This window comes from Arvicola amphibius, chromosome 7 (genome assembly GCF_903992535.2).
Source record: "Arvicola amphibius chromosome 7, mArvAmp1.2, whole genome shotgun sequence".
NCBI classification, from domain to species: Eukaryota; Metazoa; Chordata; class Mammalia; order Rodentia; family Cricetidae; genus Arvicola; species Arvicola amphibius.
In genome coordinates this window covers 64840580-64857845 of record NC_052053.1, presented here as the reverse complement: position 1 = coordinate 64857845, position 17266 = coordinate 64840580, and the positions used below count along the sequence as shown (strand labels likewise).

The 17266-nt window shown below is 36.8% G+C and overlaps 1 gene segment (V, D, J or C); it reads right to left on the bottom strand.

The window, feature by feature from the left end:
- Window positions 1-9842: 9842 nt before the first annotated feature.
- LOC119818564 lies at window positions 9843-10305 on the bottom strand. The segment is given in 2 exon segments: window positions 9843-10171; window positions 10260-10305. Coding segments are annotated over 2 exon segments (375 nt in total).
- Window positions 10306-17266: the final 6961 nt, after the last annotated feature.

Genomic DNA, 17266 nt, shown 5'->3' with positions numbered 1-17266 from the left:
GCTGTATAACTTTGATGCATAGACACAATACTAGGATATTTTGCAGTACTCAGACTAACATGAGTTCTCAGTCACAGCAACGGCCTTTTACACAAGCAGCAAGCTTTAGACATCAGAGAAGATTCAAAGCAGTTTGGCAGCATCTGGAGGCAAATATTAGGATGCCCCTAGAGACAAAAAAATAGTCATTTTCCTTGGTTTTCTTTGTTGCTGATTAAAGGTCAGAGCTTGAAGAAATTTAGTCTGCATGTGCGCCCTACCACTCAAGGTCAGACTAATTCATAGTTTTTGTTAAATCTTAACTGAATGCTATTTTCTGTCCAGGAGCCCTTACCAACTTAGAGCTACAAACATGGGTCAGTGTGACATCGCTAGACAAGAGAAACTACATGGCTTATTATAGGGTGTGAGAATGGGCTGGGCCCTGAAAATGTGACAATGTTGTCTAGACTTTTGGGTATGAGATAGCAGCATTGAGAAACTGCAATGGCAGCATGGAGACAGACAGGGATGATTGTATGGAACTATGTGAGAGCTGCTGCAGACTGTGAGTGAAGGGAGTGTGTGCTGAGTGAGAGAAAGCATGGAAGAAATGTGAGAGTGAATTAGTGATACTGAGTGAATGAATAGAATTGAATAATGTAGAAGTGTGTGTGTGTGTGTGTGTGTGTGTATGTGTGTGTGAACAAATGTGTTAGAGAGAGCTGGGTGAAAGAATTGCTACTACATATAGGAGCTGTGCCTAGGAACTATGTAAAGTGCTGAATTGTGTAAGAGACAGGTAAATGAGATATTTAGCTGTGTTTATATTTGTAACTGTGTGGATCAAGGAAAATGAAGCTGTATAGAAAAGAGATATAGAAGAGACATGTATATAAAAGAAAGTTGTGTAGCCATTTGAAAAGAGATGTAATTGAATGTAGAAATATTTAACTGTGCAGGAGAGAGACTTTTATATAAAGAGAGATATGTTGCTGTATTTGTGAAGTTAGCTGCATAGAGACAAATTTTCAGAGAGTATATTTAAGATGAAGTAAAAGAGAAAGTTACCACCAAAAAGCATGTACTTCTTCCTTTTTTCTTAGGTTAACTGCAGAAAGTATGTTTCCTTATCCACCCCCCCCCCAGATAAAAAGGTCTAGTTCTCACTGCATTGTACATTCTTTACATATTCTTGTGCTGTGGGTTTTTTAAAGGAACTATTATATTAGAGGGAAGCTCAAGGTCCCAAAGGAAACACACCCTTCCTTAGTCACTCTTTGTACCTGCTATTGGGATGACCCTGAGTTCCTGTGTTCTCCATGCCTCTTGCTGGAAGTGAGCTCCAACGTTGTTCCTGAGCATACTTCAGGGAGTGTTGTGTGCCTGATTGTGATGTCCCTCAATGTGCTCATCACAATACTATTTGGCTGTCACTTCCACTAGAACAGAAGTCAGCCTTGAGAATAGCTCTTCATTAGATGTGTTTCTAGAGGTGAAGATGAAGTTGCCCTGACCAAACAGTAAGCTATCCCTTAGCTCTAGATGAGGGGCTGAACTCTGAGTTTACTGTATAGTAGTCAGAAATAGAATTATCTAATTGGTAAGAGAAACAGAAGACATAAAGTTTAAATGCAGTAATGGAGAGAATTTGATTAAAAATTGAAGCCTATCACTTCTTAGCCTTATATGTGCAGTCTTCCAGAAGAGGGCTTGGACAACTCAGAGTGCTTACCTGTGACAGAGCCTGGCTCTGCTTCCACTTGGTCCCCTATGAATTACTGCCTCTTTTCCTACCAAGGGTGTACTATAACCTCAGTATGAGGAAAAAGTCTATACGAAGTTCCCCAGTCTCAACTAGCTGCATCTCACAATGGACACCTGAAAACAGAGAGGATACTGATTAAGAAAATGTCACACAAGCTCGCTATCACTCCAACTCATGTCTGTTTATTTATTCATTCAATATTGGTTGTTATCCATAAATTACCTTTTAAACAAAGAACTAAAAATTCCAGATCAGCCCCAGTCCCATGTTGATTGTCATGTTTTCAGTTCTGATCACTAAATGAGAAGACAAGGCTAGTGTCCTCTGTCTGAACTGCAGGGTCAAGGCAAGGCTAGTTTTTATGAGCAAAAGGTTGCATTTGCTTATATTGTTAATTATCTTATGCTCTGTTGTGTGAGACATTGGGGATGTAATTAATGACTCAATTGTCTGAGAGAAAATGAAGTAGATATATGACCATGATATAATTAAAATATTATCAATTATGTTTGTATTAAATCTTCAACATATTGCTGTGTTTTAACATACACATGTTACTGCTTATCTTACCAAGTATTATATAATGAACTTGTAGTAGTTTATAAAATAAAAATTAGCATTTGATAATGGAAAGAAGCTAATGTTAAGATCAATGAATAATGAAGAATACATTGAATTAAAGAACAAAACTGAACTAGGAATATAGAGTTGTGGGAGAGGTAACAGGCACAAGGCCCCAAGCTTTATCTTCATTCTTAAAATATATTAAATGAGATTGTCTGTAAGGTCCTTGGCCCAGGAACAATTCCTGCTCCTGCACTAAGGCTATCCACCCAGAGGGGTGAGTGTCTGCTGGGCAGACAGGCCAGAAGATCCTTGCAAGGGAGTGCAGGGCACCTTCAGGTTCTGCTGCAGGGTCTTCTGTGTTCCACTCGATCCTGTCCTTCCCTCACATTCGCTCTTTTGTCTGTTGGGTTCCTTGGACTACCAGGAGTCCTTGTTCCTGCACTAAGGAGATCCACCCAAAGAGTTAGTCACAGCAAATATTGGACCAAGACACCAAGACTCTCTTGGCTCCACTTGAAGGAAGAGATGGGCAGGTGCCAATGCAAGATTTCTTCCAACAACCTGAAAAGCAACATGACATCACCAAAATCCAGTGATCACGCAACAAGAAAAACTGAACACCATACTCCAGAAGAAATAGAAGAAATTGACTTTAAGTGGAACATTATGAAAATAATAGAAAACCTTAAACAGAATTGAAAAACTGCCATAAAAAAATGGAGATGACAAACAAAAAGGTAGAGGAAATGAATAAATCTCTCAAAGATACCCAAGAAAACAAAAAAAAGCAATCAAACAGGTAAGGGAAACAGTTCAAGACTTGAAAACACAATCCAAGGGAAGGCTGGATATGGAAAATCTGGGTAAATGAACAGGAACTACAGAGACAAGTATTAACAACAGAATACAAAAGATAGAAGAAAGAATCTCAGACCCTGAAGATACTATAGAGGAAATATACTCACCTATTAAAGAACAAAACAAATCCAACAAATTCTTAACACAAAACATCCAGGAAATCTGGGACAATGGGAAAAGACCATACCTAAGGATAATAGGGGTGGAAGAAGGAGAAGAATTACAGCTCAAAGGCCCAGAAAATATATTCAACAAAATTATAGAAGAAAATTTTCCCAACATAAAGAATGATATTCCTATGAAGGTACAACAAGCATACAGAACACCAAATAGACTGGATCAAAAAAAGCATCCCCTTGCCATATAATAATTAAAACACGAAACATACAGAGAACAAATATTAAGAGATGTTAGGGAAAAAGGTCAACTAACATATAAAGGGAAACCTATCAACAAGATTGACAAACCCCTATCCAAACTAATCAAATGGCAGAGATAAAACATGCAAATCAACAAGATCAGAAATGAAAAGGAGGATATAACCACAGACACAGAGGAAATTCAGAGAATAATTAGATTTTACTACAAAAGCCTGAATGCCACAAAATTGGAAAATATGAAAGAAATGGACTTTTTTTTTTTAGATAAGTACATTATACCAAAATTAAATCAAGATCAGGAGAACAATTTAAATAGACCTGTAAGTCACAAGGAATTAAAAGCTGTCATCAGAAACCTCCCTACCAAAACAAAGAGGCCTGGACCAGATGGTTTCAATGTAGAGTTCTACCAGAACTTCAAAGAAGAGCAAATATCTATACCCTTAATGTGTTTCACAAAATAGAAACAGAAGAGTCATTGCCAAACTCCTTTTATGAAGCTACAGTTACCCTGATACCAAAATCACACAGAGACATAACCAAGAAAGAGAATTACAGACAAATGTCATTCATTAATGTTGGTACAAAAATTCCCAATAAAATACTGGCAAACCGAATCCAAGAACATATCCAAGAAATTATACATCATGATCAAGTAGGCTTCATCCCAGAGAGGAAGGGCTGGTTCAACATATGAAAATCTATCAATGTAATCCTTCACATAAATAAACTGAAGGGAAAAAACCCCATATGATCATTTCATTAGATGCGGAAAAAACATTTGACAGAATTCAACACCCCTTTATGAAAATGGTCTTAGAGAGATTAGGGATACAAGCTTCATTCCTAAATATAATAAAAGCAATATATAGCAAGCTGACAGCTAACATAAAATTAAATGGAAAGAAACTCAAAGCCATTCCACTAAAGTCAGGAACAAGACAAGGCTCTCTATTCTCTCCATACTTCTTCAATATAGTGCTTGACATTCTAGCAATAACAATGACAGCATAAGGAGTTCAAGGGGTTTCAAAATGGAAAGGAAAAAGTCAAACTTTTTTTTTTGCAGATGATGTGATAGTATACATAAGTGACCCAAAAAATTCTACCAAAGAACTCCTACAGCTGATAAATACCTTTAATAATGTGGCAGGATACAAGATCAACTCCAAAATATCTGTTACCCTTCTATACACAAAGGATAAGGAAGCAGAGAAGGAAATCAGAGAAGCATCACCTTTCATGGTAGCCACAAATAGCATAAAATATCTTGGGGTAACTCTAACCAAGAAAGTGACAGATCTATTTGACAAGAACTTTGAGTCTTTGAAGAAAGAAATTGAAGAGGATAGTAGAAATGGATGAATCTCCCTTGCTCTTGGATTGGGAGGATCAACATAGTAAAAATGACAATTCTACCACAGGCAATCTATAGATTCAATGCAATCCCCATCAAGGTTCCTTCAAAATTCTTCACAGACCTTGAGAGAACAATAATCAAATTTATATGGAAAAAAACCCAGGATAGCCAAAACAATCTTATACAATAAAGAAACTTCTGCAGGCATTACATCCCTGACTTAAAACTCTATTACAGAGCTACAGTAGTGAAAACAGCTTGGTATTGATAAAAAAAAAAAAAAAAAAAAAAAAAAAAAAAAAAACACAGAGATGATGACCAATGAAATAGAATCAAAGACCGGGATATTAATCCACAAACCTCTGAATACCTGATTTTTGACAAAGGAGCTAAAAATATACAATGGAAGAAAGAAAGCATCTTCAACAAATGGTGCAGGAAGAACTGGATGTCAACCTGTAGAAGAATGAAAATAGATTCATATCTATCACCATGCACACAACTCAAGTCCAAATAGATTAAAGACCTCAATATTAATCTGACCACACTGAACCTGACAGAAGAGAAAGTGGGAAGTACTCTACAACAAATGGCACAGGAGACCACTTCCTATGTAGAACCCCAGTAGCACAGACAATAAGAGCAACAATGAATAAATGTGACCTCCTGAAACTGAGAAGCTTCTGTAATGCAAAGGACACTGTCATTAAGAAAAAAGGCAGCCTACTGAATGGAAGATCTTCACCAACCCCACATCAGACAAAGGTCTGCTCTCCAAAATATATAAACAACTCAAGAAACTAGACATTAAAACTCTAATTAACCCAGTTAAAAATGGGGTACTGAACTGAACTCAAAACGGGAATTTCAAATGGCCAAAAGACACTTAAGGTCATGTTGAATCTCCTTAGCGATCAGGGAAATGCAAATCAAAACAACTTTGAGATACCATCTTACACCTGTCAGAATAGCTAAAATCAAAAACACCAATGATAGCCTATGCTGGAGAGGACTTGGGATATGGGGAACACTCATCCATTGTTGGTGGGAATGCAAACTTATGCAACCACTTTGAAAATCCATGTGGTGGTTTCTCTGGAAACTGGGAGTCAACCTACCACAGGACCCAGCAATTCCACTCTTAGGAATATACCCAAGATATGCCCAATCATACTACTAAAGCTTTTGTTCAACTATGTTTATAGCAGCACTATTTGTAATAATCAGAATCTGGAAACAACCTAGGTGCCTCTCAATAGAAGAATGGATAAAGAAGGTGTGGCACATATACACTTTAGAGTTTTACTCTTGAATTTTGCATGCAAATGGATGGAAATAGAAAACACTTTCCTAAGTGCGTAAACCCAGACACAAAATGATGAATATGGTATATGATCACTCATAAGTGGAGTCTAGCCATAAATAAAGGACATTTTAGCCTATAATTTGTGATCCTAGGGAAGCTAAATAAAAAGAAAAACATATAGTTATCCTCCTGGATATTGAAAGGAGACAAGATTGCCAGGCAAAAGTTGGAAGTAAGGGGGTGAGAGTGGGGTGGAGGTAAGGGAAGATGGGGAAAGAGAAGGGAGAAGAGGAGGATTGGGGAGAGCTTGGGGGAATTGGATAGTTGAGTTGGAGGAAGGGTGGATATGGGAGCAGGGAAGTATATATCTTAATTAAGGCAGCAATTTTAGGTTTGGCTAGGGACTTGACTATAGAGGGGTTCCCAGGTGTCCAAGGAGGTGTCCCCAGCTTGTTCCTTGGGCCACAGAGGAGAGAGTGCTTGAACTGGCCTTATCCCTTAGCCACCCTGATGAATATCTTGCATATCACCATAGAAGCTTCATCTGGTGATGGATGGAGATAGAGACTGAGACCCACATTGGAGCACTGGACTGATCTCCCAAGGTCCAAATGAAGAGCAGAAGGAGGGAGAACATGATCTAGGAAGTCAGGACCGCGAGGGGTGCATTCACCCATGAAGTTGGTGGGATTGATCTAATGAGGGATAACCAAGGCTAGCTGGACTGAGACTGAACGAGTATGTGATCAAACCAGACTCTCTGAATAGGGCTGACAATGAGGGCTGACTGAGAAGCCAAGGTCACTGGCACTGGGTTTTGATTCTACTGCATGTACTGACTTTGTGGAGCCTAGTCTGTTTGATGCTCACCTTCCTAGACTTGGATGGAGGAGGGAAGACCTTGGTGTCCCAACAGGGCAGGAACCCTGACTGCTCTTAGGATTGGATAGGGAGAGGGAGCAGGAGGGGGGAAATGGGAGGAGGAGAGGAGGTGGAAATTTTAATAAATTAATTAAATAAATAAATAAATAAATAAATAAATAAATATCAACTTCCAGAGGCTTCAGATGCCTTTTCAGGTTTTTTCCTGAGTAAAATTAAGATATTTTAAGATACATAAGCACAAATTTATATAAGGTGTGAGGACGTAAGAGCTTCAATTACGATATATAGGCCAAGGAATAAAAATTATATAAGTTATATTGGTCTAATTTTTCTCTAAAATTATGACAACATATTTTAAGGTCAAAAATAAGAAAGCTTAAGTAAGACATGAAGGTTTAAATTTGTGTGAAGTTTTTATTAGAAGTAAATGTATAAGTTTAAGGTATGGGGATATATGAAGGCTTAGATAAAAATGTTTTGGGAAGAAAAAATAACTTAGGATATGTCAAATGTAAGATATTGAGATAGATAAAAGCAATTATGAAGGTTTGAGAATGAGAAGTTTGAGTATTGATACAAAAGTGATTTGAGTTATATAAGCAAGAAACATTTTCTAGATTTTTTTCTATTGCTAGTCTGCTGTTACATTGGGACGACACAAATAATAAAAATGTTATGGATTTTTGTCTTCTTATGAAGGGTCTTATAGGATTCTGAAGGTCAACATGAATTCACCAACACCCATAGGTCAAGATAAACTTAAGAAAACTACAACCAAGCTGTGATGTTTTTCCCACCAGCCTATTTTCTTAATGGGTCTCTCTCTCTCTCTCTCTCTCTCTCTCTCTCTCTCTCTCTCTCTCTCTCTCTCTCTCTCTGTCTTTCTCTCTCTCTGAATATTGAAAATCTCCTTTTCCATCTACAAAGTCTATGACCCCACCATAATTTTTTGAACTACTTAACTGTAATTCTGTCCCTAGTTTATCTGTCCAACAGATTTCAAATCAGACACTTCCAGCACATCCAACTTCAACTTTAGCTATTTCCTCAGAATCTATATCCTGGTCCAGCCCCACAGAATACACATTGCTAGTCCCAGATGGTCCTACTGGGCATGAACAATGAGAAAAACAACCTGTAACATTGGCCAATATTGCAGCTTTTTGGGTTCCCAACTACAATTTTCTAATTTCAGCATGAAGTAGGGAGATGATAAATTGTACCTTGTCATTAATTTATTATCAACAAAAAGTTTACAGAATCAATTTCTTAACCTAGGACATATGGATGAACCTATTTAACATGTGCTAGAAAAGAAATTACTAATGTTCTTAGTAAGCCTAAATTACTGAATGCTGCTTTAATTTGGATATTACTATACTCATTACTACTATAACAACTATTGTATGTACAACTGCCTTAGTACAACAGGTTTATATTACAGAGGATGTTAATTGGCTCTCAAAATATGTATCCAAAAATTCCTGTAAATCTAGAAGACAGGATCATAAAAATGCTTTGGAGGAAGCTTTTTGTTTTTTTGTTTACAGGAAATCAGTTGCACAATATTAATCTTAGACTTAGTGTTCAGTGTCATTCTACCTTTAAAGATATTTGAATATGATTGTGTTCAAATTCAGGCACATTTATAGGGTAGTTGGAATAATTCTGCTTTATCTATAAACATAGATTCCTCCTTTCATGAGAAAATCTCGGACAGGCTCACTCTGTGCACAAATTATGCTTGTCTCTTCTTCTTTCATTATCTAAGGTTATATTGAGTAGATGTTTCAAGGATGAATATTGAGTTGTGCCTCAGCTGAATTCCAGATCTCCATGAAACCCAGTCTTTTCTTTGGTGTTGTTGGATATAGCTGTAGCAGTGAATGCTGGTGATGAAGTGAGTTGGTAGACAGCACAATTGACTGATGATGTTCACAAGTACTCAGTCATTCAAAAATCCAAACACACAGTAGAACAAAGGTAACCAACAGGTTGATATCCAATGGCCTGCGGGAAGTAATGACTTATCAGTATAGTTCTATCTTCCATAAAGTTTTGAGACTGTGGGGCAGGTTTCTGAGAGTGAGAAAAAAAGTAAAATGGACAAGAGAATATTGTATGATCTCAGAACCTACCTCAATTAACATGTACATACATTGATTTGATTAATGATTTTGTTAAAAATAATTTTATCATTCTTGTCCATCTTACAGGAACTAAATGATATACAGTGCATTTTGACACATACCTGACACTCTAAGAGACTGGAACTTCTGCAGGACTACACAACTGGAGTTAATTCAAAACCTGAAGTCATGTAACATTTGAGATTCTGGAGGACTTTTGTTTCTCCAGCAGTTATTATTTGGACTTTAATGCTCAAATTTATATTTCAGTTTATTAAAAACTACCTCCAAAATGTCCCATTCTCTTAGAATCCAGAGACGGATATTTTTTTACCATACTTCATAATCACAATTCTCACTTTTTATTGTTTAATTAATGAAGAAACATTTCAATAAATATGGTTATTGGTGAAGAGTTTGTGAAGGTATAGTATTTAGTCATCCTAATTCAGCATCCCTTCATTCACAGAAATAATTTTGAAAATTTGTTACAAAAAAGTGAGAGACAAAGCAACATTCAGAACATTTGTTTCTGTGAATGTCTTAAGGCTAATCTTCTGTCATGTCAGTCCCAGGGTAGCTTCCTGCTCCTCCAGGTTTTCTGACACACTCAGGATGTGCTTACAGCACTGTGTCTTGCATAGTAATAGATGGCAGAGTCTTCAGATGTCAGGCTGCTGAGCTGCATGTAGGCTGTGCTAGAGGATTTGTCTACAGTCAGTTTGGCCTTGCCCTGGAACTTCCCATTGTAGTCAGTACCACCACTACTAGGGTTAATTTCTCCAATCCACTCCAGGCCCTGTCCAGGTCTCTGCTTCCACCAGTCAATATAGTAGCTAGTGAAGGTGTAGCCTGAAGCCTTGCAGGACAACTTCACTGAGGTCCCGGGTTTTCGCAGTTCAGGCCCAGACTGATGTAGCTGTACTTGTGAGTGGACACCTGTGAAGAAAAGACAGAGTAGATTGCCAGAGACATTGTCACCTCAGTCCCTGTGTTCTCCTCAGGTTTGAAAAGAGAAATTCCTTACCTGTAGTTACTGACACAAGGAAGAGAATGATACAGTTCCATCCCATGGTGTGGGCCTTGTGTGCTCAGTGACTATGGAAAACACACAGATCATATGTTATTGTTGGGTGTCGATGTTGCTGTATTTACCATAATAGATTCAGGCAATTTGCATATTCAAGAACAGGGGATTTCTTAAATAAGCACATAGTCCAGTTTGAGAAGGTGGTGGAGGACACTTGAGTCAAGCAACAGAATGGTGAAGTTCAGCTCCTGATCCTGTCTGAAGAAATGCATCTCATACCATTCCCTCAGTTCTGCAGATGCTGTGGGTGTAACAATAGGACCTAAACTCTCAATAGATTTCTGGCCTGGGGCAGTTTCTCCATTTTCTGACAAGGTTGTCTGATTGATTTATAGAAGGAGGTTTTAATGACAGTAGTAACTGGAAATTTCAAAACTTGCTGAATTTTGAGAAATTACTACCTAAGTTCAGATAAATATAGTTAATATTTGCCAAACTAGAAGGTTTCATACAAAAACTCACTCAAATGACCTAAAGAAATATACCTCAGAAATATTTGCACATTGATGTTTAATGTAGCACTATCTGCCATATCTTATGAAAATAAACTTTGTGACTTTCAGCAGATGATTGCAGCAATAAGTCCTCAGTATATATGTGACACAACAGGATTAGGTCATCTGAAAGAATAAGGAACTTATATCACCTTTAGAAAAATCAATGTAACTTCAGATAACTGTATTAATTAAAATTATGTCTGAAATACAGATACTATATGAAACTCTAAGACGTTTTTATATATTGAATAAGAACACAGAACTATTTGTGCAAATATATAACAACTTAAAAATGAAACTGTCTAGCAGAATATAGCAAAAACAGGAATATCAGGAAAATGAAGGGTAGGAGTTGTGAGTAAAATAAGCACAGTGTAAAATGGACTAGTATAAAAATTCTAAACATATATGAAATTTTTATCTTTCTTTTTCAAAATAATTGTGTTTATTGTATAATATTTTCCTTCATGTATAAATTATATTGTAATTATGTCTATCCCCAACTATGTTTCTCTGACTTCATTGGGACCTTCCAAAATATCTCGGTTTTATTTCATAATAGCAGAGTAAGTCCAAACTGTGCAGTCTATATACACACAGCTGGTATGTGATGAAGGAGCCTCCAAAGACCTTCTAAAAATGTTTATAATTTTCTCTTCAATCATCTAGTACCAATAGATCCAAAACCTGGAGTTGGCTGATGAATAATCCCTGCCCATCATGTTACAATATTTCTTTAAATTTTTAATTGTTTTCTCATAATATACATCCCAATCAATGTTTCTTCTTACTCTTCCCTCTCATCCATACTTTTGCTCTCCCCCAGATGAGTCCTGTTCTGTCTCCACCCAGAAAATTGCAGACATTCCAGGAACACTTTTAAAATCTGGCATAGCAAGCTACAATAAGACCAGGAAAATACCATTTCATCAGCCTGGATGAACCAACCAAGTAGAAAGAAAAGTGTACAATAAGTAGGGCAAAGAATCATACTGATCCCATTTCCAGTGTTAGTAATTCAAAAAGCATACCAAGCTATTCAGCCATAACAGGAAGGCTGAGGACCTATGGCAGCCCGACATGATCCCTGATTTCCATGAATCCCCATGAATCCTCATTAGTTAAATATATGGACTCTGATCTGATGGTGTCTCTGGAGTCTCTGGTTTTTATAATCATTTCTCCCACTCCTTAGTAGGCCTCCATGAATTCCACCTACTATTTGGCTCTAGGACTATGAATCTGCTCCCATCAGTAGCTGATGCGGTCTCCTTGATCTCAATGATGAGAATTCTACTAGGTTCCAGTCACAGGATACTGTACAAGCAGGACAATCTAACTGTAATTTTTGTGGCTGGTTTGGTGTCTTAACACCTCTACTTTAGACCTTGCATGGTTACAGAAGGTATTCTATTCAGGAAAACTGGTACAATGGAAAATCTAGGCAATCTATGAAGCTAATCTTATCAAAGATTTCAAGTAATAGGGTGCACATAGCATGAACTGGCCATTTTTTATTACTTTTAATAAAAATTGTTACATTGTGTTCAATGGTGAACGCAAGGGACACATAAACCAAGATACCTATAAGAACCTTGGAAGTCAGTTTATGAAATTCAATTCTCATTTCTACCAAGTAGATACAAAGCAATTCAAACAATATTGCCAAGCTTACAAGTAGACATCTTTACTCACTCAGTTACTTCACAGACTGTCACGCTGTAACATTGACTTGCTTATTTTGTTGAGATCATGTGCTGGTAACTATAGCTGCTGAGAATTCATATGTATAGTAACTATGTCAGGGCCTGAAGATGACATTTTATGGCTACCCACGCCATATTCTGGTTCTTAAATTTGATCCCATCATTTTGTGAAGGTTCCTGAGTTTTGGGTGCAAATTGGATACAGATGACTCATCTGAGGATGAGCACTCAGTCTTCCATTCTTAGCACTTTGACCAGGTATGAATGTTTACATTTATTATTACCCACTGCACACAGATGTTCTTCTGATCATCGCTGAGAGAAGGACTAAAAGAGTGTTTGTAACAATAAATATTTACATTGCAATTTGACAACATGTCTGTTAGCAATGAAACTTGGGTAGAGTCTACTAGTTTCTATGTTACCCTAAGCCATGGGTTTTGGCAATGTTTACCTAAGATGAATATTTACAATTAATTACTCAAAGAATATAATGTTGATCATCACCTAACTCTCAGGAACTAGTGTATATATCTTACTGGAAGGCTGTTATTGAAGACTACAAGATCTGGTACTTTATATAATCATTGATGTCCTTTCTTCCAATGCAGACTGGATAACACCTTCCCACATTAGGAAAGTAAGCTAAAAGGAGAATTTCCCATTCAATTTCTAGTTGGTTACTCCATGGTGTACAATAATACAGTCCTTATCTCACAGTGAAATACAGGTCACAGCAACTTAAAATTCTATTTTAACCTTAGTTAGAATGATTATGATAAGACAATAAATGATAATGAATGCAGACTTGGTTGTGGAGAAACGGTGATCCTCATGTACTGTTCATGACAGTATACACTAGTGTCCTGACTTTGGAAATTTCATCAAAAATACTAAATAAAACTATATTGTGCTCTAGGTTTATCCTTCCAAGTATATACTCAAGAGACTCTACATATTAGTGTAAAGACACTAGCACATCATTTTTATTGCTACTCTACTCACAGCAGATGGCAAATGCAATCAACCTAGATTGCCAACAAAGGACAAATAGATAATGAAAGCTGGTACACATAAACGATGGGATATTACTCTGTAGTTAAACAAGAATCATGAACTATATTAGTAACTGGTTGAAACTGGGATAAATATGTTAAGTGAGGTCAGCCAGGTCCATGAAGATAAATGTTTTATGTTCTTACTTATATGTGATTCTACGGTTTGAATACTTACATTGTGAGTTTAATTTGTAGAAGCCAAATGACTAGAAATGCATCATTAGGGCCTGAGGTATTACTCTAGAAGTATAATAAAACAGAGACAAAAGAAAACCAGAGGAGAACCTTGGAGAAAGAAAGTCTCAAGCATAAAGTGACACTTGGGAATTGAGAAATCAGGAACTTGTGTAAGGCAAACCAAAATTATTGGAGGTGATAAGAAAGTTATGTGTAAATATAGGACCTTGAAGCAGACGTACAAAATAAAGATGTAGACACCTTGGAGTGTGGGCTGCATGACAAAGTGAAGTTAGGTTGCTTCCAGTAAAGTGTACTATGCAACAAAGAAAAACAGAAATTACCTTTTTTTTTTCTATAACAAAACATGGGGAAATAATAAACAGTAAATAGTTGCCTTGTTGTAAATTTGCAGTTGTCTTTGGTTGACAATATTTTTGTGTTAAGATAATAATGTGATGAGAGAGCATTTACATAAAACCTAATGAATTAAAGAAAACTGTAGGCAAACCTTGTTATATCTAGATAAGACTCGTAGTTTAACTGTTAGTGCTATTTCAGTGGTCTATTCTCATCATGATCTATAGTTATCTGGATTATTGCAGAAACCTGAGTAGAAAGTACAAGGATGAACTTTTAATTCTATTTTAACTTGTGAGCCTTTTAACAGAGGTACCTGCCTGGGTGAACAGTGCTGCTTTCCAAAGACAGGAGTTATCAGTTTAACATCTGAATGCCAAGTTAGAATAACTTTCTATGAATTAATGGTCAGAAAGGACTGACAGGTCTAAAATCAGTATGAGGTATTGCAATTGTCTTTAGTTGATCACAAATAACTTAATAATTAAACTTTATTTATGGGAACAATTAAAAACTCAATAGGTTGTAGGAGCCAGAGCAGATGGGTGTCTTAAGGAAAGTATCTTTTCTAACAGGACTGATGCACACAGGAACCTACAGAGATTGTGAAAGCATGCACAATGCCTGCAAAGATTTAGTACAGACGTGTTTCCAGTGATGAGAGATAGAGAGAGAGAGAGTGACATAGACACAGGATCTCAACTCAAAGCAAGAAGTTTCAGTAATTGATGCTTGCAAAGGAAGAATTTGTTTTCTGTAATTGAGTCTCATTGGGTATATTAACCACAGTTAATGGTGGATCCATGCGCAGGAATAGATGGCCAACACAAAATGACCTCAATTGTATGTTTGTAGATATTTCCTATCATATCAATTTTCATCTAATATGATTTTGCGTAGTACTATGGTTCCAAGATGGAACTGTGTAAAATTTTTAGTTTGGTTTGGTGTAATTTAGTACTTTAGTTTTGGTTTCTCTCTGTGTATTTCTGTCTCTGTCTCTATCTATCTATCTATCATCTATCTATCTATCTATCTATCTATCTATCTATCATCTATCTATCTATCTACCTATCTCTCTTTTTTCTCTGTGTGTGTTTCTGTGATCTGTGTATTTTTACTTGTTTTAATCCTATTTCAAACATTTTTGTTTATGTGTTTGCTTTCTACAGAGAGAAAGAGCTGGATGATAGGGAAGAAGGAAAGACTTGGAAAAGTTATAAGATTGAAATCAGTAATTATAATATATTGCATTAAAATTTATTTTAAAAATATATAAACAGTAAATGAAAACTGAATAAAACAGGCAAGAAAATTTAAACCTCTGAAATTTTTAATAAAAAAATTTTACTTTTCTTGAGCATGGAAAAATCACATGTCAATCACAGCAGGTGGAGATTGGCTAGTAGATTTTAAGTAAGGGCACCACAGAGAATACAAAGTAACCTCCACTCAAACATCATCTTTTTACTATGGATTCTTGGTACCATTATGCCCCCTTCTGGTTCTGAGATCCCCTGCAGGTTGGTTTGTCAAGGCTCACACAGAAGTGGCATTGTCTGCCCTAAGCACCAGCATCCCTGCAACTTCAGTGTTCACAGAGCTCAGTTGCAGGAAGAAATGGCTCTGGTTCTTAGGCAATGCTGACTCAATACTGGATAGACTGATTTTAAATTATGCCTATATGATCGTCAATGTCTGTCTCAATGTCAGGCTCTGCTTGGGTGAATCCAGTTCTAGCTGTTCCTGCTTGTAATACATAAAATAAAAACAGACCCGGGTCTTTGAAGCTTTCATCTTGTTGCAACTGGGGGAGAGCACCTGAACTCAGAGAATCTCAGTGGATCTTGAGTTCAGCTGTATCCACCAGGTGTTCATGTATGAATTCCTGAGACACTAAGTAAGATACAGTAGTCAAAAGAAAGAGGAGGAACAACTGTGGCACTCACTGACCAGTTAACAAATCAAGAAAAATACTTTCACTTTGAGGAGATAAAGTCAGACCAATTTGAAATTCAACCCAATATATTTACCATAAAGTATTTAAGAGAATGAAAGAGGAGAGATGATCCTTTGACAAGGATCCTCATGGGTAGAGGGTATATCTCTTTAAATGGTTTTCTCTCTCTCTGTCTGACTCTCCAAATTCAGGATCTTTTTATTCTTGGACAGAAAATGTGTTATCAAAACTTTACAGAGTTGAATGTTTTCACAAGGAAGGATGAATTTGGAAGGTACTTTCAAGAATGAGATAATCCAAAAATGCTACACAGTATTTTATCAATATGCATGTTTAAATTTCTGAAGTGTAACTACAAATATTAACACAAACATTCATGCTACAGAAAGCAAAGCTACTCATATATGTTTTGTTCTAACTTCAGGACCATGAAACATTTGTGCCTAATATTCCAGAAATAAAGCAGCTTGAACCAGTCATTTGCATGGCATCTCTTCTATCACTTACCATGATTTTTGATGTCATTGGTTCTTTCAGTTAATAGGAGAGCACCCTCAGAGCAACATCTCATTATAAAGGAACAGTTCTTCATACAGTTCATGATGCTGAATGGACTTAAGTTGGCATTTCTTCTTCTGTTCTTGTCAGAGTGGTGTCCATAAGTCTTCACTTCATAGTCTAGTTTGGTGGGATGCTGATGGCTATCATGTGTGACAATATACAGGAGTCTTTGCCTGCTTAATCAATATGGCTTCACAGAAACACCCTCCTCATATAATGAAATATATTCACAAATTCCAGGACCAGATATTGTTTAAAGATGGCATGAGTGTCTGCTCCTAGGGTAAACCAATATGAGTATTGCAGCATGTGCTTATCTGATGCAATGTCTGTGGAATTATGTGAGACTTTTCCAAAATATATGAACACATTGATTTCTAGCATTTTCATCCACCTTTTACTTGTGCACTATTTCCCAATTCACATCTGTGTGGGGCCTAGTTTTATTAACCATAAATGCACAGTAGTTCCTTGTGTTATTGTTTCTATGTTTGATGTATCTTCACCACTGAAGTGCCTGAGCAAGGCTCTCACTATTCTTGAGTCTTTTTGTAGATAGGTTTGCATCTGAAACCTAGATCATACTGTCTCACTCTGTTTCACACACAGATGGAAACACAATTGT